Source organism: Agelaius tricolor, unplaced genomic scaffold, assembly GCF_023055355.1.
Source record: "Agelaius tricolor isolate 1412-34295 unplaced genomic scaffold, bAgeTri1.0.p SCAF_6, whole genome shotgun sequence".
NCBI classification, from domain to species: domain Eukaryota; kingdom Metazoa; phylum Chordata; class Aves; order Passeriformes; family Icteridae; genus Agelaius; species Agelaius tricolor.
Window position 1 is genome coordinate 35,098,165 of NW_027269266.1, and position 13,963 is coordinate 35,112,127.

At 35.9% G+C, this 13,963-nt stretch overlaps 1 protein-coding gene across 1 annotated transcript in view; it reads left to right on the forward strand.

The window, feature by feature from the left end:
* Positions 1 to 13,963, forward strand: part of KCNH8 (potassium voltage-gated channel subfamily H member 8) — a 177,177-nt gene that overhangs the window by 121,691 nt on the left and 41,523 nt on the right. Inside the window, exon 8 of the mRNA XM_071429316.1 lies at positions 9,240 to 9,437. Coding sequence (XP_071285417.1) covers positions 9,240 to 9,437 — 198 coding nt within the window. The remainder of the gene's footprint in view (positions 1 to 9,239; positions 9,438 to 13,963) is intronic.

Below are 13,963 nucleotides of genomic sequence, written 5' to 3' on the forward strand. Positions count from 1 at the left end.
CATGCACACTGGAGCTTCTTTGCCACAGTAAGTCTAAATGTTTAGAGAACTGTCATAAAATATCAAGAGGAATGTGTTCCTTTCAGGTCTGCTGAGTCAGCTCTTAAAATCCTTATACATAGCTCTTACATGTAATGTAGACAGGTCTCTACCTTGGAATAAATGTATCTCTACTGTAAGGGGAATCTTTATTACATTATACTGTGAGACTGGTACAGAGGTATATTGGAGTCTTCCTCATAAATGTGAGGAACAGCTCTGTCTGATTTGTTTAGCCACCCACAGAATACCAGCTGCATGTCCCAGAGATGCAATCTGCAGCCTTGTGAGGCAGCAATGCAGTGTAGGGGTGAGGGGGACAACTCACCCAGAGCCTTATGGAGGTGATAACCTCTGTGTTCCTGCAGAGCATTTGCTGGCTTTTTGGATACTGTCTTGAAGCTCTGCCCAAAGGGATATCTCCCCCCAGTACCATTCTTTTCTTTCTTCTCTCACCAGAATAAACTCTACTTGTAGGCATGAAGTAACTTCACTGGAAAGAAAATATTTTGCCACAAGGTGAAGAAGAAATGTAAACAGCTAATTCACATGAATTATCTACCAAAGAAGCATCTAGGGCTCTGACTGGGAAACTTTATCTGGGCTCTTCCTCAGGGATTTCTCGCAGTAGGAGAAAAAGTGCAAAACTTTATTTTGCAGACAAAAGAAGATAGGACATCATCTAGAAATTTTAAAGATTTAATGCATCAACTATAGTTAGATTCTGTCTAGAAATGTGCAGGGCTTGAAATGTGTGAAGCTGTTGGTAATTCATGCGGACTGTGTTTTGTGGAGTGTTTATGTAGCATTTTGCATTAGGTGGAAGATATGCCAAACTCCACACTGTTCTAACTTGTTGCTAACTAAATATTTTAAAATATAGCTTTCCAACATTGTTTTCTAATAAAATGGTACCATTGCAAATATTTAATATCAGGCCTTTTGTTCTACCATTTTTAAGCCATGAATATGCCCAAGACTGATCAACCAGAGGCTTTTTGCATTACAAATCTTATGGTGCCTTCACTGGGGTGGATTGCAAGCTCCCCATAGGAGGTACCTCTCCTTGCACTTATGGCTTCCCAAAATGGAAATGTAAATTGTTTAACAGACCACACCTTGGTAATGACAAGAAATTACTTCCTACAAGGAAGTTTTGTGCATATCTTGAAGTTGGCATCAATTTTACCATGAGAAAAGAGAAATGCTACTTTTTTGTTCTAAGTAGTGATACTTGCAATTCAGAGTTGAATTTTATCAGATAATTAAGGCCTAATTTTCAGGTTTTCAGCACTTCTTTGGGCTCAGCTGTGTTTTTCTTGTTATAAGAAACATTGCAATTAGATCTTAGATATTTTTTTCCTTTTTTAATTCCTTGATTGAGCTCCTCTTCCTACTGAAAATGACTAGTTCATTGAGTATTTATTTCACCATGAAAGTTTCATTTTCAGGGAAAGCAATGGATCAATATCTTGTTATGACTTTGTCAAGTTAGATGAGTTGAAGCTCAGCAAAATGTAATTTTTTTTTAATGCTACCTTCTAAGTGCACATTCAAGTAGAAATACAACAGCCAATTTATTTACAAAGAGTATTCGTTAGTCTTATAAAAGAATTCATCTTTCAACTCAAATTAACTTTTGGTAGACCTGACAGAGGTTAAGCTTGTATCTAAAAATGCTCTAACACAACAAGGAGTACACATTTAGCTTGGAAAGCACTATGGGTTTTGAAAGTATTTTTAAAAATCTGTCTCAATGTATGTCTCTAGATAGTCAAAACTTTCTCTAAGGACCTTGGGGATGATTTAGTCTCCTCCAGATTATTGCACCTGCAAAGGGTATGGCAGGCATTCAAAAGGAACCAGATATAAAGGTATTCATGTCACCCACCTGCCATTGATTGCAGAGGTTTGTGTATCATGAATGTCCAAGCCTCATGAGCAATACAGGAACCTTTAATATTTATCATTGTTTTTCTCTTCTCACTACATTATGTCCAAGTTCAAGCTTTCTCTGGATGATGTTACAGATACTCAAAAATCAGTGGTAGAATTCCCAAAGTCTGGCAGGAGATTACAATTTCATCTGATATATGCTCAAACCCTGATTTTTTAATTTCATCCATTAAAAAAAAAATTTAAGAAAGAAAAAGTAGATGCAAGGGTCTGAATTGTCAGCTTTACTAGGAGTGTGTTTGTGCCTTGCATTTTAGCTCATGACCATCTCTCTCTTCATGTGCTAATTTGGGAAGAGATATAATAAAAATCCTATCCAGTTCCTCTGCAATGGAAATCAAATGGCATATTTCTTGAATCTATCCATTCAGGTGTTCACCTGAATTCTAATATGACAAGGATCCTCCGAGTTGCTACTGGTGGATCTGTAATTCTGGAGAGATGTCTCATCATAGTTTGTTTCTGAGAATGATGTGGCTTTGAAATTCTCAGCTTTTTTACTCGTAACTTTAAAATATTCCATTTTTGTAGATTCCATTGTTTGCAATCTTCCCAAAAATATGCTGTCAATATTTTCACTGGGATGTTTAAGTGACATATATATATAGAACTTACATGAGAGATGACTCGAGTTTTGTTTATGGGTTAGACTTTAAAGAGGTGAATATCTGAGATCTGAAGCATGAAATCTTATAAAATGTCCTTCCCCCTCTGAAGATTTTATCTGCTGAATAGAAAGAGGCATGGAGCACTTGATGCAAAAGGGATTATTTTTCTCCTCTTTGATTACATATTAAAGGGGGTTTTGAGGTGTTTGCTTTTTTTTTTTCTTATTGTCTGTAACGTGCACATTCATCAAGTAAATGTATATAGACTTCCATATTTGTCTGTAGAAAATCTTGTGTAGTTTCCATCAAAGTAATATCCACGTCTCACACTCTGGCACTTGAAAATCTACTCAGCCACAGTTTAAGTATAATCTGCTTGTACAAATTTAATATAGCCCTTCATTACCCAGGTTAGCTGGTGCAACCAATGCACCAGTAATTTGCAAGGGATTATGACCTTAACATAGAAAAAGGGGGAAAATGCTAAAATAGACATAAACTAGATTTAAAAGTATACAGATAATGGGTTTCAAAGGTAAGAGAAAGACAATGCTATGATGTGTGGAGGGCAGATACCCCTGCCTTGCATTGATCCAAAGCACTAATCCCCATCCTTGCTGCACACATGGCAATTCCAAGTCAGCACAGCTGGTGTCTGTGCTCTGCTCCTGGGGTCACACAGGGCAGCCTTGAGAGCACCTCTACCACAAGGACTTCACAGGCAGTTGAGATAAAATTATGTTTCATATAGGCCCAGTTAAACCTGTTTGGTTTTTATGCCATGGCAAAAATTTCCCTCCACAATATTTGAATACTGCAGTAGGTGTTCCTTTACTTCTGTAAAACTTCCAGTTCTCATTCATAGCCATGCTATGTCTTTCTAGTTTAAGGAAAAAAAACAATAAATTCATCATAATAAAGAATATGCTCTGATAAGGACCATATTTTTCAAAGCTAAAATAAGAGGTATTTAGAATAAATTATTTTGACACTTACTTTAACATTTTTAAGCAGTCTTGGTACTTGAGAAATATGTTATTGTCTTTATCATATTTGTTTTCTTTCTCATTTTAGGTGTCCACTCTTTGCAGGAAAGTGTGTTAGCAGAATAAAGATCAAGGGAACTAGATTAATGCTAATTGTTCCTGATTGTCCCGCAGCCATTATGATTATGTCTGTTATAATAATATCAAAATCATTCTGGTTTAAATTTCACGCATTGCTAATTAACTTCTTACTTATCTTGAATACCAGCTAATTTTCTTAAAATATAATCCTCTTGGCCAGAGCTGTTCCTTTGTACCCTGTACTTGTTGACATATCATATAGACACACTTCTGGTTTCCTCTTACACAGACATGACTTATTTATTGTCTTCATTTTGAAAAGAGTATAAATTCATGTCGTGTATTTTACTAGTGTGCAATTCTGCACATTTAATACAGCTGGAGCTGTGTTTTCACACTCTCAGAGCCTGCAACTGTGTCACAAGTTCAGGACTGTGTCTTGTTTGGTAGGTTTTTTTCGGGGGGAGGGAAGGGGAAAGGTTTATGGGTGGCAGGGAGTATTTTTTTTCCTAATTTTTGTGAAAGAAAAGCCTGATTCCTGTTCTTCTTATTGACCCAGTCCAGTAAGATCTGGCACATTTACTGTCCTCCAGAAGCAGTGGTATGATTGCTCTTGTCACCTCAGGGTTCTTTAATTCTAAAACCATCTGCTCTGGTACCTGGGAGCCTCCCTTAACATGACAGGCAAAGCTCCAGTATAAATCAAACCTGTAAACAGATGATCAGGTTTTGTGACAATGAAAGAGTAACAGCAATATTCCACAGGGTGAAATAGTAGGAATGGTACTGTTTGGTCTATTAATAGTCTGGGAAAAACTACAAATGTTTTAGCAGGGAAAAGTTGCACATGTCAGAAAAAATTTGGCTAGACAGGGATAAAAAACTTTGAAGCTGTTGTGAAGAATCTGAGTAATCACCATGAGAACAGAGGCAATGATTATTCAATAATTTAGTCATACACACAAGAAGTAAAATGATTTCATCTTGTACACCTTTAGATTCTGAATGTATTATATCAGTCAGCAACATCTAGAGAGTAATTGTGCAAAATTCTTTGGAAGCAATCTTAAAAATGAAGCTACTGTTTTAATGTCTAATGAATGATAATTAGGGTTTGATATGGTAAAATATATTCATTATGCTGTTCTAAAAGATCTCATCTGAAATACAATATTACCTCTGGCCTCCCTCTTCAAATGACCTTTAGCTATGATTCATTCTGAAGAAGCCACACAGACAGTTGAGGGAAGTGATTTGGACATCTAAAATCACAGAAACTGTAATCCCAGGTGCTTTTACCTAAAAAGAAGGAAATTCACCTACTTGGTCTCTCTTCACAACTGTTCTGCCTTAAGGTCTATTATATATTTGTGTGGGGGTTAACACAAGGAAATATAGAGATGGATACAACCGGGAATCTTGGTTCATTGAGATCAACAGAAACTTGGACCATTTTTCCCCATTTAAAATGGAAATATGAGATGTTTATTTGCAGATGTTTATTTGCCGTTAAGTGATGAAAGGGTGGTGTGCTTTGCTGTGCAAACCTACAGCTCTAGATCTGAAATTAGGAGCTATCAGCAGTGATCAGGGACTACTGCAGTAGGAACCAGCACAGCTCTCAGGCTGCACGGTAATTTTCATTTAAAAATGCATTCCAGTGATGAAGGATCTAATTTCTCTTGTACAGTTTTTATCTTCTCTTTAATGGCACTAAACTCTTCACTGCAACACACATTAGTAGTCATAGGATAGTGACTTCTGTATTGAAACTTAAAATCTGTTCATATCAAAAGGCTGCATATGCTACAGTTCAGGACATTTTTCTATTAATATTTCTTTTCAGTTGAGTCAGAAAAACAAAACAGCCTCAGACATACTCCTTAAATATAATCCTCACTAAATACAATCCTCAGTGTCCTTTAGTTAATTCCAGCATTTCTCACTACCTTTTTCTCTTTTTCTACTATTGGAATTGCTTACCGTCTCCCCTCACTAACATGAAAGGGACAGGTATTGTCTGGCCCTGAATGAGGTTGAAATACTGTTTAGACATCAAAAAAGTGGCTATGTGAGAGCAGATAGGCTTTTCTACCTTCATATTTCCCATAGGAATACTTGAAATCCCTAAATTTGATGTGGAATCATAGCTGAGAGAAGCTAGGTCTTTGTCTCATACTTTTCTCTTTCAGCATCATCACTGCTATTGCTTTCAGACATTCAGGGATGCTCTCAGAGGCACTCCTTATCCATTTTTACTCTTCTTGACACTGTAGTGCAGAATAAACCAGAGACCTGGGGTAGTAGTGCTGTAGTTAATTAATGCATTAGAAAATGCAACTAATTTCTAAGTTTTTGAAGTACCAGACAGTATTTTGGTATGTTAAGTGTCTGGCATAAAAGGAAAATCTAAGTAGTAGTATAGGATGAAGCTCCAAATTATAGGGAGTATTGTACATAGCCAAGGCAGAGAAAGCACCAAGCCAGGAGAAGGACTGATTTTCTGGATGTCTAGTAAATGAAATAATGTGATTTACATCCAGTTAAAAAGTATGTCATCTATGGAGGTTTAAAAGCTTTTTTTAGTCTTCTGCTGATACTTGAGCACTTCCCAGATATAAGTAAATGAAACTCAATACAGATTCTTACAGCAATTTTCAAAGTAGCCTAATGGAGCTGGATATCCAATTCCTATTGACTTTTCCAATGGGACCTGATTACTTAAGTGCTCTTTTTCCCTTTGAAAAGCCTTCCTCTTAATTATGCTAATTGGTGCTTTAAAATGTTTTCAAAGTCAGAGAGCTGTGCCTAGACAATGCTAATTCTGAGCTAGACACGATTCATAATGCTAGATTCTAGGAAGCTCCCTCTGACTACAAGGTATATTTATTTTTCTCTTCTTCCCTGAGGGCAGAAATTAATTACTCAAGCTTGCCAGAGAATCTGCTGAGAGCTGTTACCTACAGGAACTGAAGAGGAAAATGCATTAGTCAGTGGTGCTACCTCATGACTATTTCCATTGGCTGATGAAAGTATTTACACCCAACTGTATCTTGCCTCTACCCTGAAACTGAAAAAAAAAATAAAATGCAGTGCTATCAACAAATATAGAAGTACAGTTGATCTGGAAGGTATTGCAGCATTTTATATACTTTGTCTGGAACAGCACTTTATCTAATTTTTTCAGAAGTTCCTGATTAGGATAATCTCTGCCAGCCAAAATAGAAATGAGGAGCTGTAAACATGGTCTTATCTACAAGTCAGAGAAATATATTTTTGCGGTTTTCCCTCTCAGAAATACATTTTCTATTCCAAGTCTAAATCTCTAAATACATTTACTTTATAGCTTTTCTTTACATTGTGGGCATTATTTTAGCAATCATTAAGAAATGCTAATCATTGCTAACTACTGCTGTTTTAGCTCAGTGATAACCATATAACCTACTAAGGGGATGATTTGTCTGACCTTCAGTTATACCACAGAACTAGACACTGGATACTAAGCTCATCTCAAATACTGGTACCTTGGCCAGAAGTGTTTGCTAGAAATTGTAAAATTATTATATTGGCATTTTGGTAGTAGAATTTTTGTAGAAATATTATAGACTTCTACTGATTGACACAATATAGATACATATCTTTGTACCTCACTTTTACTAGTAGTATGAATCCTTTAGGAGCAGTAATGTTTCAATAGGGTTGGATGAAAACCTTGAACATAAAGTGAGTCGTAAAGGAGAAACCAATTCACATATATCTCTCAGTTAAAGAATGCAGTCATCCACCTTTCCTGGATGGCCCTGGAAATGCATGAAAAGTGAGCAAAATGGAAATACACAGGCTGAGAATCAGTGGATTTTAGAACACTCTGAGGCAGGAGATTTTTTCCTAAGAGGCATATCAGTTACAGTTCTTTAAAATAACTTATTTGTTTCGGTTTTGCAACTGAAACAAACTTGAGCTGATCTTGGACTTTATGATTGTATTACTTTACGTTAGGCTTAGATAGACTTTTTTAACTTTGTCCTCTCTCTGCCAGAGATTTTCTTAGGTTTTTATTCTGTGCTCCTTAATGTTTGTGGTTACATTCCCTACTATAGAAATATAGGAATTCAATCTGCCATACAAAGGACCATGCTACTGTTGGGGAAATGTAGTGTAATTTCAGAAAAACAAAAGTGCACAGAGTACAGGTATTGACTCATCTAGGCTTCTTTTTTTCTTTTTCCCATTTTGCTCTATTTTCATTTTAAATATTTGGGAGCCATAAATATAAAATAGGCCCACTTGATCAATACTATCTATCCAGGCAAAATCAAGGAGATTTTCATATGTTTTCCTGTCTGTCGGCAAGGTTAAACATCCTACTCAGTACTGCCATTGTATGACAATGCAGATAGCTTTCATTGTCTTCTCTAGGTGCTAAATTCCTACAGACTTTTTTCCCAACTTAATTGGAAGTGCTGGGGACAGATACTCTAAATCTACCCCCTGCTTTTATAGACATTCTGTGCAAAGGGATTTCCCCCAGTTCATATTTGGATTCATTGAATGGATGAATCCGTGGATTCTGACTGAATTAACGGATGCTGACTGAAGTGGAGAGAGAATTATATTTAGGAGGTGATTCAGTCTGTCAGGTCCCATCTAACAAAGGGGGACCCCCAAAGAACTTTTCTAAAGATAAAACTCTGTCAGGATTATTTTGTTTTGGCAGTTCTTCCTGTATACCCAAGGAAGATTCCCAATCTCCCAAGCAAGCTGTTTAACAGGCAAAACTGGGCACACAAATAGATTTTTGTCCTTCTTTTTTACCCAGTCTTGATTTTTGCAAAGCATTGTGTTTATGCAATTCATTCAGGTTGTGTTTTCCAGATGGATATTTTTTCCTGCATTTTTGCTTTGGGGTTGTTTTGTTGTTTTTTTTTCAAATATCAGAGGCAGTAGCTAATTCTGCTTTCTCTGGCACACATAGACCCATTTATCAAAATGAAAGGAAAGATTTAATGAACAATTTAGAAAATACTTACTGAAGCATGTTTTGAAAATTAATTCTGGTTTGTAAGTTATGTTTAGTTCTTTGAATCTTTTCTACTGTAAAAAGAAACATGTGAAAAGCTCTGAATATGTAATTACTATTATAATGATTTAGTCTTAGAATGTCAAAAAGCTTTCCAAGCATTAATTAATGGAAAGAATCAAATGATGTTGCATCGTTGCTGCAGTGTTATTAGGTGAAGATGGTTTTTTTTTTAGTGACTTAATGGATTTTATAAATTATATAATTAGACCTGTAATATGCAATTCAAAACCACTTGATTTCAATGCAGAAATACAATTCTTATCAAAAAAATTGCACATAAAAATAAATATCCCAGAGACACAATACTTAATGTGCTGCATAAATTCCCACAGTTTAATGGTCTTTTTATTCTTGGAGTGAAGAATATAATGTTTTTTAAGTAGATTTGTGGGGGTTTCTAGAACTGTTTTTTTAGTAAAATGTAAAGTTTTCATGGTGGTGTCAGTATTACTAAAAAAGTAACTCTTTTTGTGCTTTGTTTTGCAGGTTGGCTTCATGAGCTAGGAAAACGAATTGAATCTCCCTATTATGAGAATAATACACTTGGAGGCCCATCAATCAGAAGTGCCTATATAGCTGCCCTGTATTTCACTCTCAGCAGCCTCACCAGTGTTGGCTTTGGAAATGTTTCAGCCAATACTGATGCTGAAAAGATCTTCTCCATTTGCACAATGCTGATTGGGGGTAGGTACAATTAAATGCCATTTAAAACCTTTTCAAGGAGTTGGAAAAAGTCAAATGACAGCTGAAATTTTGCTAAGTTCCTTTAAAGAAACTACGAACAAACACAGTGGAAAGCTTAATAAAATTAATTTAAAATGGCAAAAGAAGGAAACAACTTTGGTTTACACTAGATAAACTCTCTCAGTCAGATATATTTCAAACTTTTTGTTCACTTATGGTGATGAAAGATGATGTTGCCCACTGAAATGCAAGTTCACATTATTAACAGAGGAAGTTGCCCAGCCATGTGTTGAGGATTCCAGTCACTTGTGGCAGACACTTTTCCAGACAGCCAGGTATGATGTGCACACCAGCTGCAGCTCCATCCCCACAGCAGCCCTGGGAATGGTGATGAGGGGAGGTGTGCAGCCCACAGGACACTGTCTGTGAGCTGGTGTGTATCCTCATCTGAAGGACCAGACCAGGAGAGACAGGACAGAGCCAGAAGACTGTTTGGTGAGCCTTAGCATAAAAAATTTTAAAACTACTGTTCAATTATCATTGATAAACATTTGATTCAGAATTGAATCAGAATGCAATTTTTTTGTCGTATTTGGAGCTCTTTGTAACATTTTTATTTATGCTGATTACCTGGTTCTACATGTTGGAGTAAGCCACGTGCTCATTCATGGTCCCTTTCCTTCTGCTGAGGCACCTGGGTGCAATAAGCAGAGATTTGTAAGCCAAGTCCTTTAGAGAAAGTACCAGAAACTTTGTCTATACATTCATCTTCCTCCCACAAAAAATCTGATGTGCTATTTCATGATGTGTACATTATGCAACTCAAAGATGTCACACTGGTGATGAAGGGTAAAAACAAGTCACTGCTAGAGTACTCTGTCCTCCCTTTTTCTTTCTGCTGGCTTAGCTGTTCTGGAAATACTAGTAGGTGTTTCTCCAGGGCTAGTCAGTAAAGCCCTGGGTGTCAGCTTTGCACAATAAATTCTTCTGGCAACAAGAAATTGGAAATTTGACACTTGAAAGTCAGAGAACACAACAAATAACCTGTAAGCTATATATCTGCAGCATTAAGTGGTAAAAGAATTTTTCAATTAATTGTTTTCCTTTTCCTTAGTCCTGAAAATGAGAGGCAATAATATAATGAATCATCCAAGAATGAAATAATTTTGGTTTTCACAATGTCAAAAAACTACTAGCAGTTTATGAATTTCTTTTGGTGGTTGCATATAATTATAGTTTTAAAATACACTGTGGTCTCTGTTCTTTGGGGCTTTCACTACATAAAATGTGTTGTAATGAAGGAAGGAGTTTTCATTTCTATCAAGAAATCAAGAGATCTTCTGTATAAGGCAGTGATGAATATTTAATTCACTTTAATATGGCAGAGCTTTCATAAATACAATAGAGTAGAATATAGAAGTATCCTATACATTTATTTAGCCCAGTTATAACAAAATTTCACATTTATTTCTGGTAATATGCTTGTATATTTAATAAATTGGGAAGAACTAGTTAGGTGAGTGGAATAAGAGGGAACTGATGACTGAAAGGTGAAGTTACTTAAAGGCAAGCAGGTGGGAAAATGGATTTATATCTGCAAGGGTCCAGTGAACAAGATATTTCCAGGTAAAAAAAGCAGAGCAGGCTGATCTGCAGCTATTTTCTTGAGGAATTATGTTTTAGATACTTTTGAGGAAACTCAAGGAAAGATGAAATAGGTAGAATGATATTGTGAAGATTGGTGAGCATGCCTTAGAAAACTCTGTTAGGACTAAGGTGCTAATCTGTATGCTTAGGGACATTATGCTTTATCATTTCTTAAAACCTATTTTAGTGTATATTTTTGGCTGATATTTAATTTTAAAATTCCTTAATGGAAAGTGATGTTCTAAGAAAAATTTATGTCAGTTTTCAGACTTTTTGACCAAGCCATTAGTTAATGAAATTTCAGGTGTAATGGATAAGGTGAGTTAGTTTATCAGTAGTTTTTGCTGTATCTCTTTAATTCATGACACTAAAAACTGAAAAAAAATGAACTAAATTTACTTAAACCTTGAAAAAGTTGAAGACAGAAAAAAAAAGTGTAAACTTAACAAATAAATTGCATAAAGAATACCTTTTTCATATTTGCTGGCCTCTTCACATAAATTTTTATTTTGCATAAATTTGAAATTTAAATTTTTAACAAGTCATATTCTGAAGATAAAAGATCTTCTTCAATATAGTAAGTCTTCTTGAAGTTGGAAAGAAAATTTACTTATTAAAATGTAACCAGAATTCCTAGGACACCCAGCATCTAAATTATTGATCAGATCTGCCCTCCAGCAGGTGATCATACCATATTCTGTCTTATACTCTCCATGTTCTTTCAGCAAATAATGTGTATTTTTGTATTTAAGAGATTGGAGGCCCATTCTAGTAGCTCCAGTCCTCTATGGGATCAGAGGTGTTCCTCTGTTCCCTAAGCAAACTGTGATTTAAAGTACCTATTAAAATAAAGGCCACTGCTTGAAATATAGTTCCTAGAAGTTTTGAACTTGTCCTACTTGGGTTTAGACAGAGGTGTAATAGGTTTTATTACAGAAAGTAGGGTAAGTGTATGATTATTTGATAAAGAATTCTAATGCCTGTCACAGCCAAGAATAGCTTGTCATTATAAGAAGCAGTTGCCTTCCAATGTATATAGGCAAAGACAGATTCTACCACAATAATAAAATTCTAGATGATATTTGTGCCTACAATAACATCACTGAGATCTCTCCACTGTCCAGCTCCTAACCTGGGAGTCTTATGAGGGACTTACATCACATGTCAGTCTTAGATTTGCATTCATACACCACCTAACGCTTTATCCCACCCCCTTTTTAAATTGATTAATGCATCCTTAAAGAGGTTACACTATTTCTTTAACCTGTTTATCTGTGTCTGGCTGAATTGTTTCAGACCTAGCTGTCATATTTCTAATACAATATCCTGTATCTAATATTATACCAGTCCCTCACATTCTGTTGCTCTAGCTTCTGACATTAATGACTTAGCAAGTCACTGCACCATCATGAGCAACACCTGGTTGAAATAGATATTTTTAGAAATAAATTTCCAGTTAGGCTTACTATTCTTACTACATCCATAATCCTTTTTTTTCCCTGCTATTTCTACACTGCATTTCTTCATCTATTTTCTGCACTCCCTTCACAATAAGGACACAGATACTGCTACTAGCTCCTTTGCATTTTTCTCAGCCTGTAAAAGTTTTCTAACACTCCAAACTACAGAATTTTCTACTTCTACTATTTAAAAGTGCATCCTTTCCTCTTCCTGTTCTCCCTTGTCTCTTCTCACTCACATTGAACTTCTGTAAAGTGATATATAAGGTCAACAACTTGTTTGTCTCATTTATAAACAAATTCCTTAGTCATTCTGAGAAGTCTGCTTTCTTTCAAGCACCATAAAGACAGATGTCTCTTTAGAGAAATAATCAAGATTTTTAGTAACTTTTAAATCAACAATTTGTAGATGTGTATGTTCTATACATCAGATCAATATCACATGACAGACAATTTTGCCATGGTTTTTCCAACAAAAATAAGCAAACCCATTTCTGCACAGACAAACTCAGATGACCTATATTTGTAAATATTTCTTCAATTTTTTTTCTGGTCTTTTTATTCCTAAGCCAATCACTAATTGCAGACAAACTCCAGGATGTCAGTACGATTTTAACCACAACTGATCCTGTCAAACAGCATAAGAAAATCGGGTTGTCTCTTTGAATGTTTCTTTTAGCCTGAATTTCTGCTTTACAATGGTGTTGTTTTCTGACTTTTTAAAACATTGCACCAAGAAGACGATACATTCTTAAATGTTATTTACAACCTCATTCCTCTACACATGGTCTCCATTAGTGATTGCTTTGATTTACATGCGTTCTCTGAAATCGATTACATTCTGTGTAGTTTCCAACTGACCATTTGAGTCTAGTTTCCATACTGATTACTAGTATTTCATTATTTTCTGAGCATACCTACCTACTTGTGTTCCTTCTTGTGCTTTTTGCAAAGGCCTGTAGTGACAGCACAAGTGGGAACGGTTCAAACCGAGAGTAGGTTTAGATTAGATATTGGGAGAAATTCTTTACTATGAGGGTGGTGAGGCTCAGGAAGATGCTGCTCAGAGAAGTTGTGGATGCCCCATCCCTGGCTGTGTCCAAGGCTGGGTTGGATGAGGCTTTGAGTAACCTGGTCTTGTGAAAGGCATCCCTGCCCATGGCAGGATGATTGGAACTAAATGATCTTTAAAGTGCTTTCCAACGTAAACCATTTTATGATTCTATGATTCTGTGCTCTGTTTTCCTTTTCTCTTAGACTATGGACTTAATTTGATTTAATTCTTTTGTTAGGTACCCTGACTAGATAGAATAAGTTGTTCTACCCTGTCCCATGACAGTGACTTGTTGTGTCTCAAACACCAGAAATGAATAATCATATTAATATCACAGTATTAATATACCATTATTCAAGGAGTTT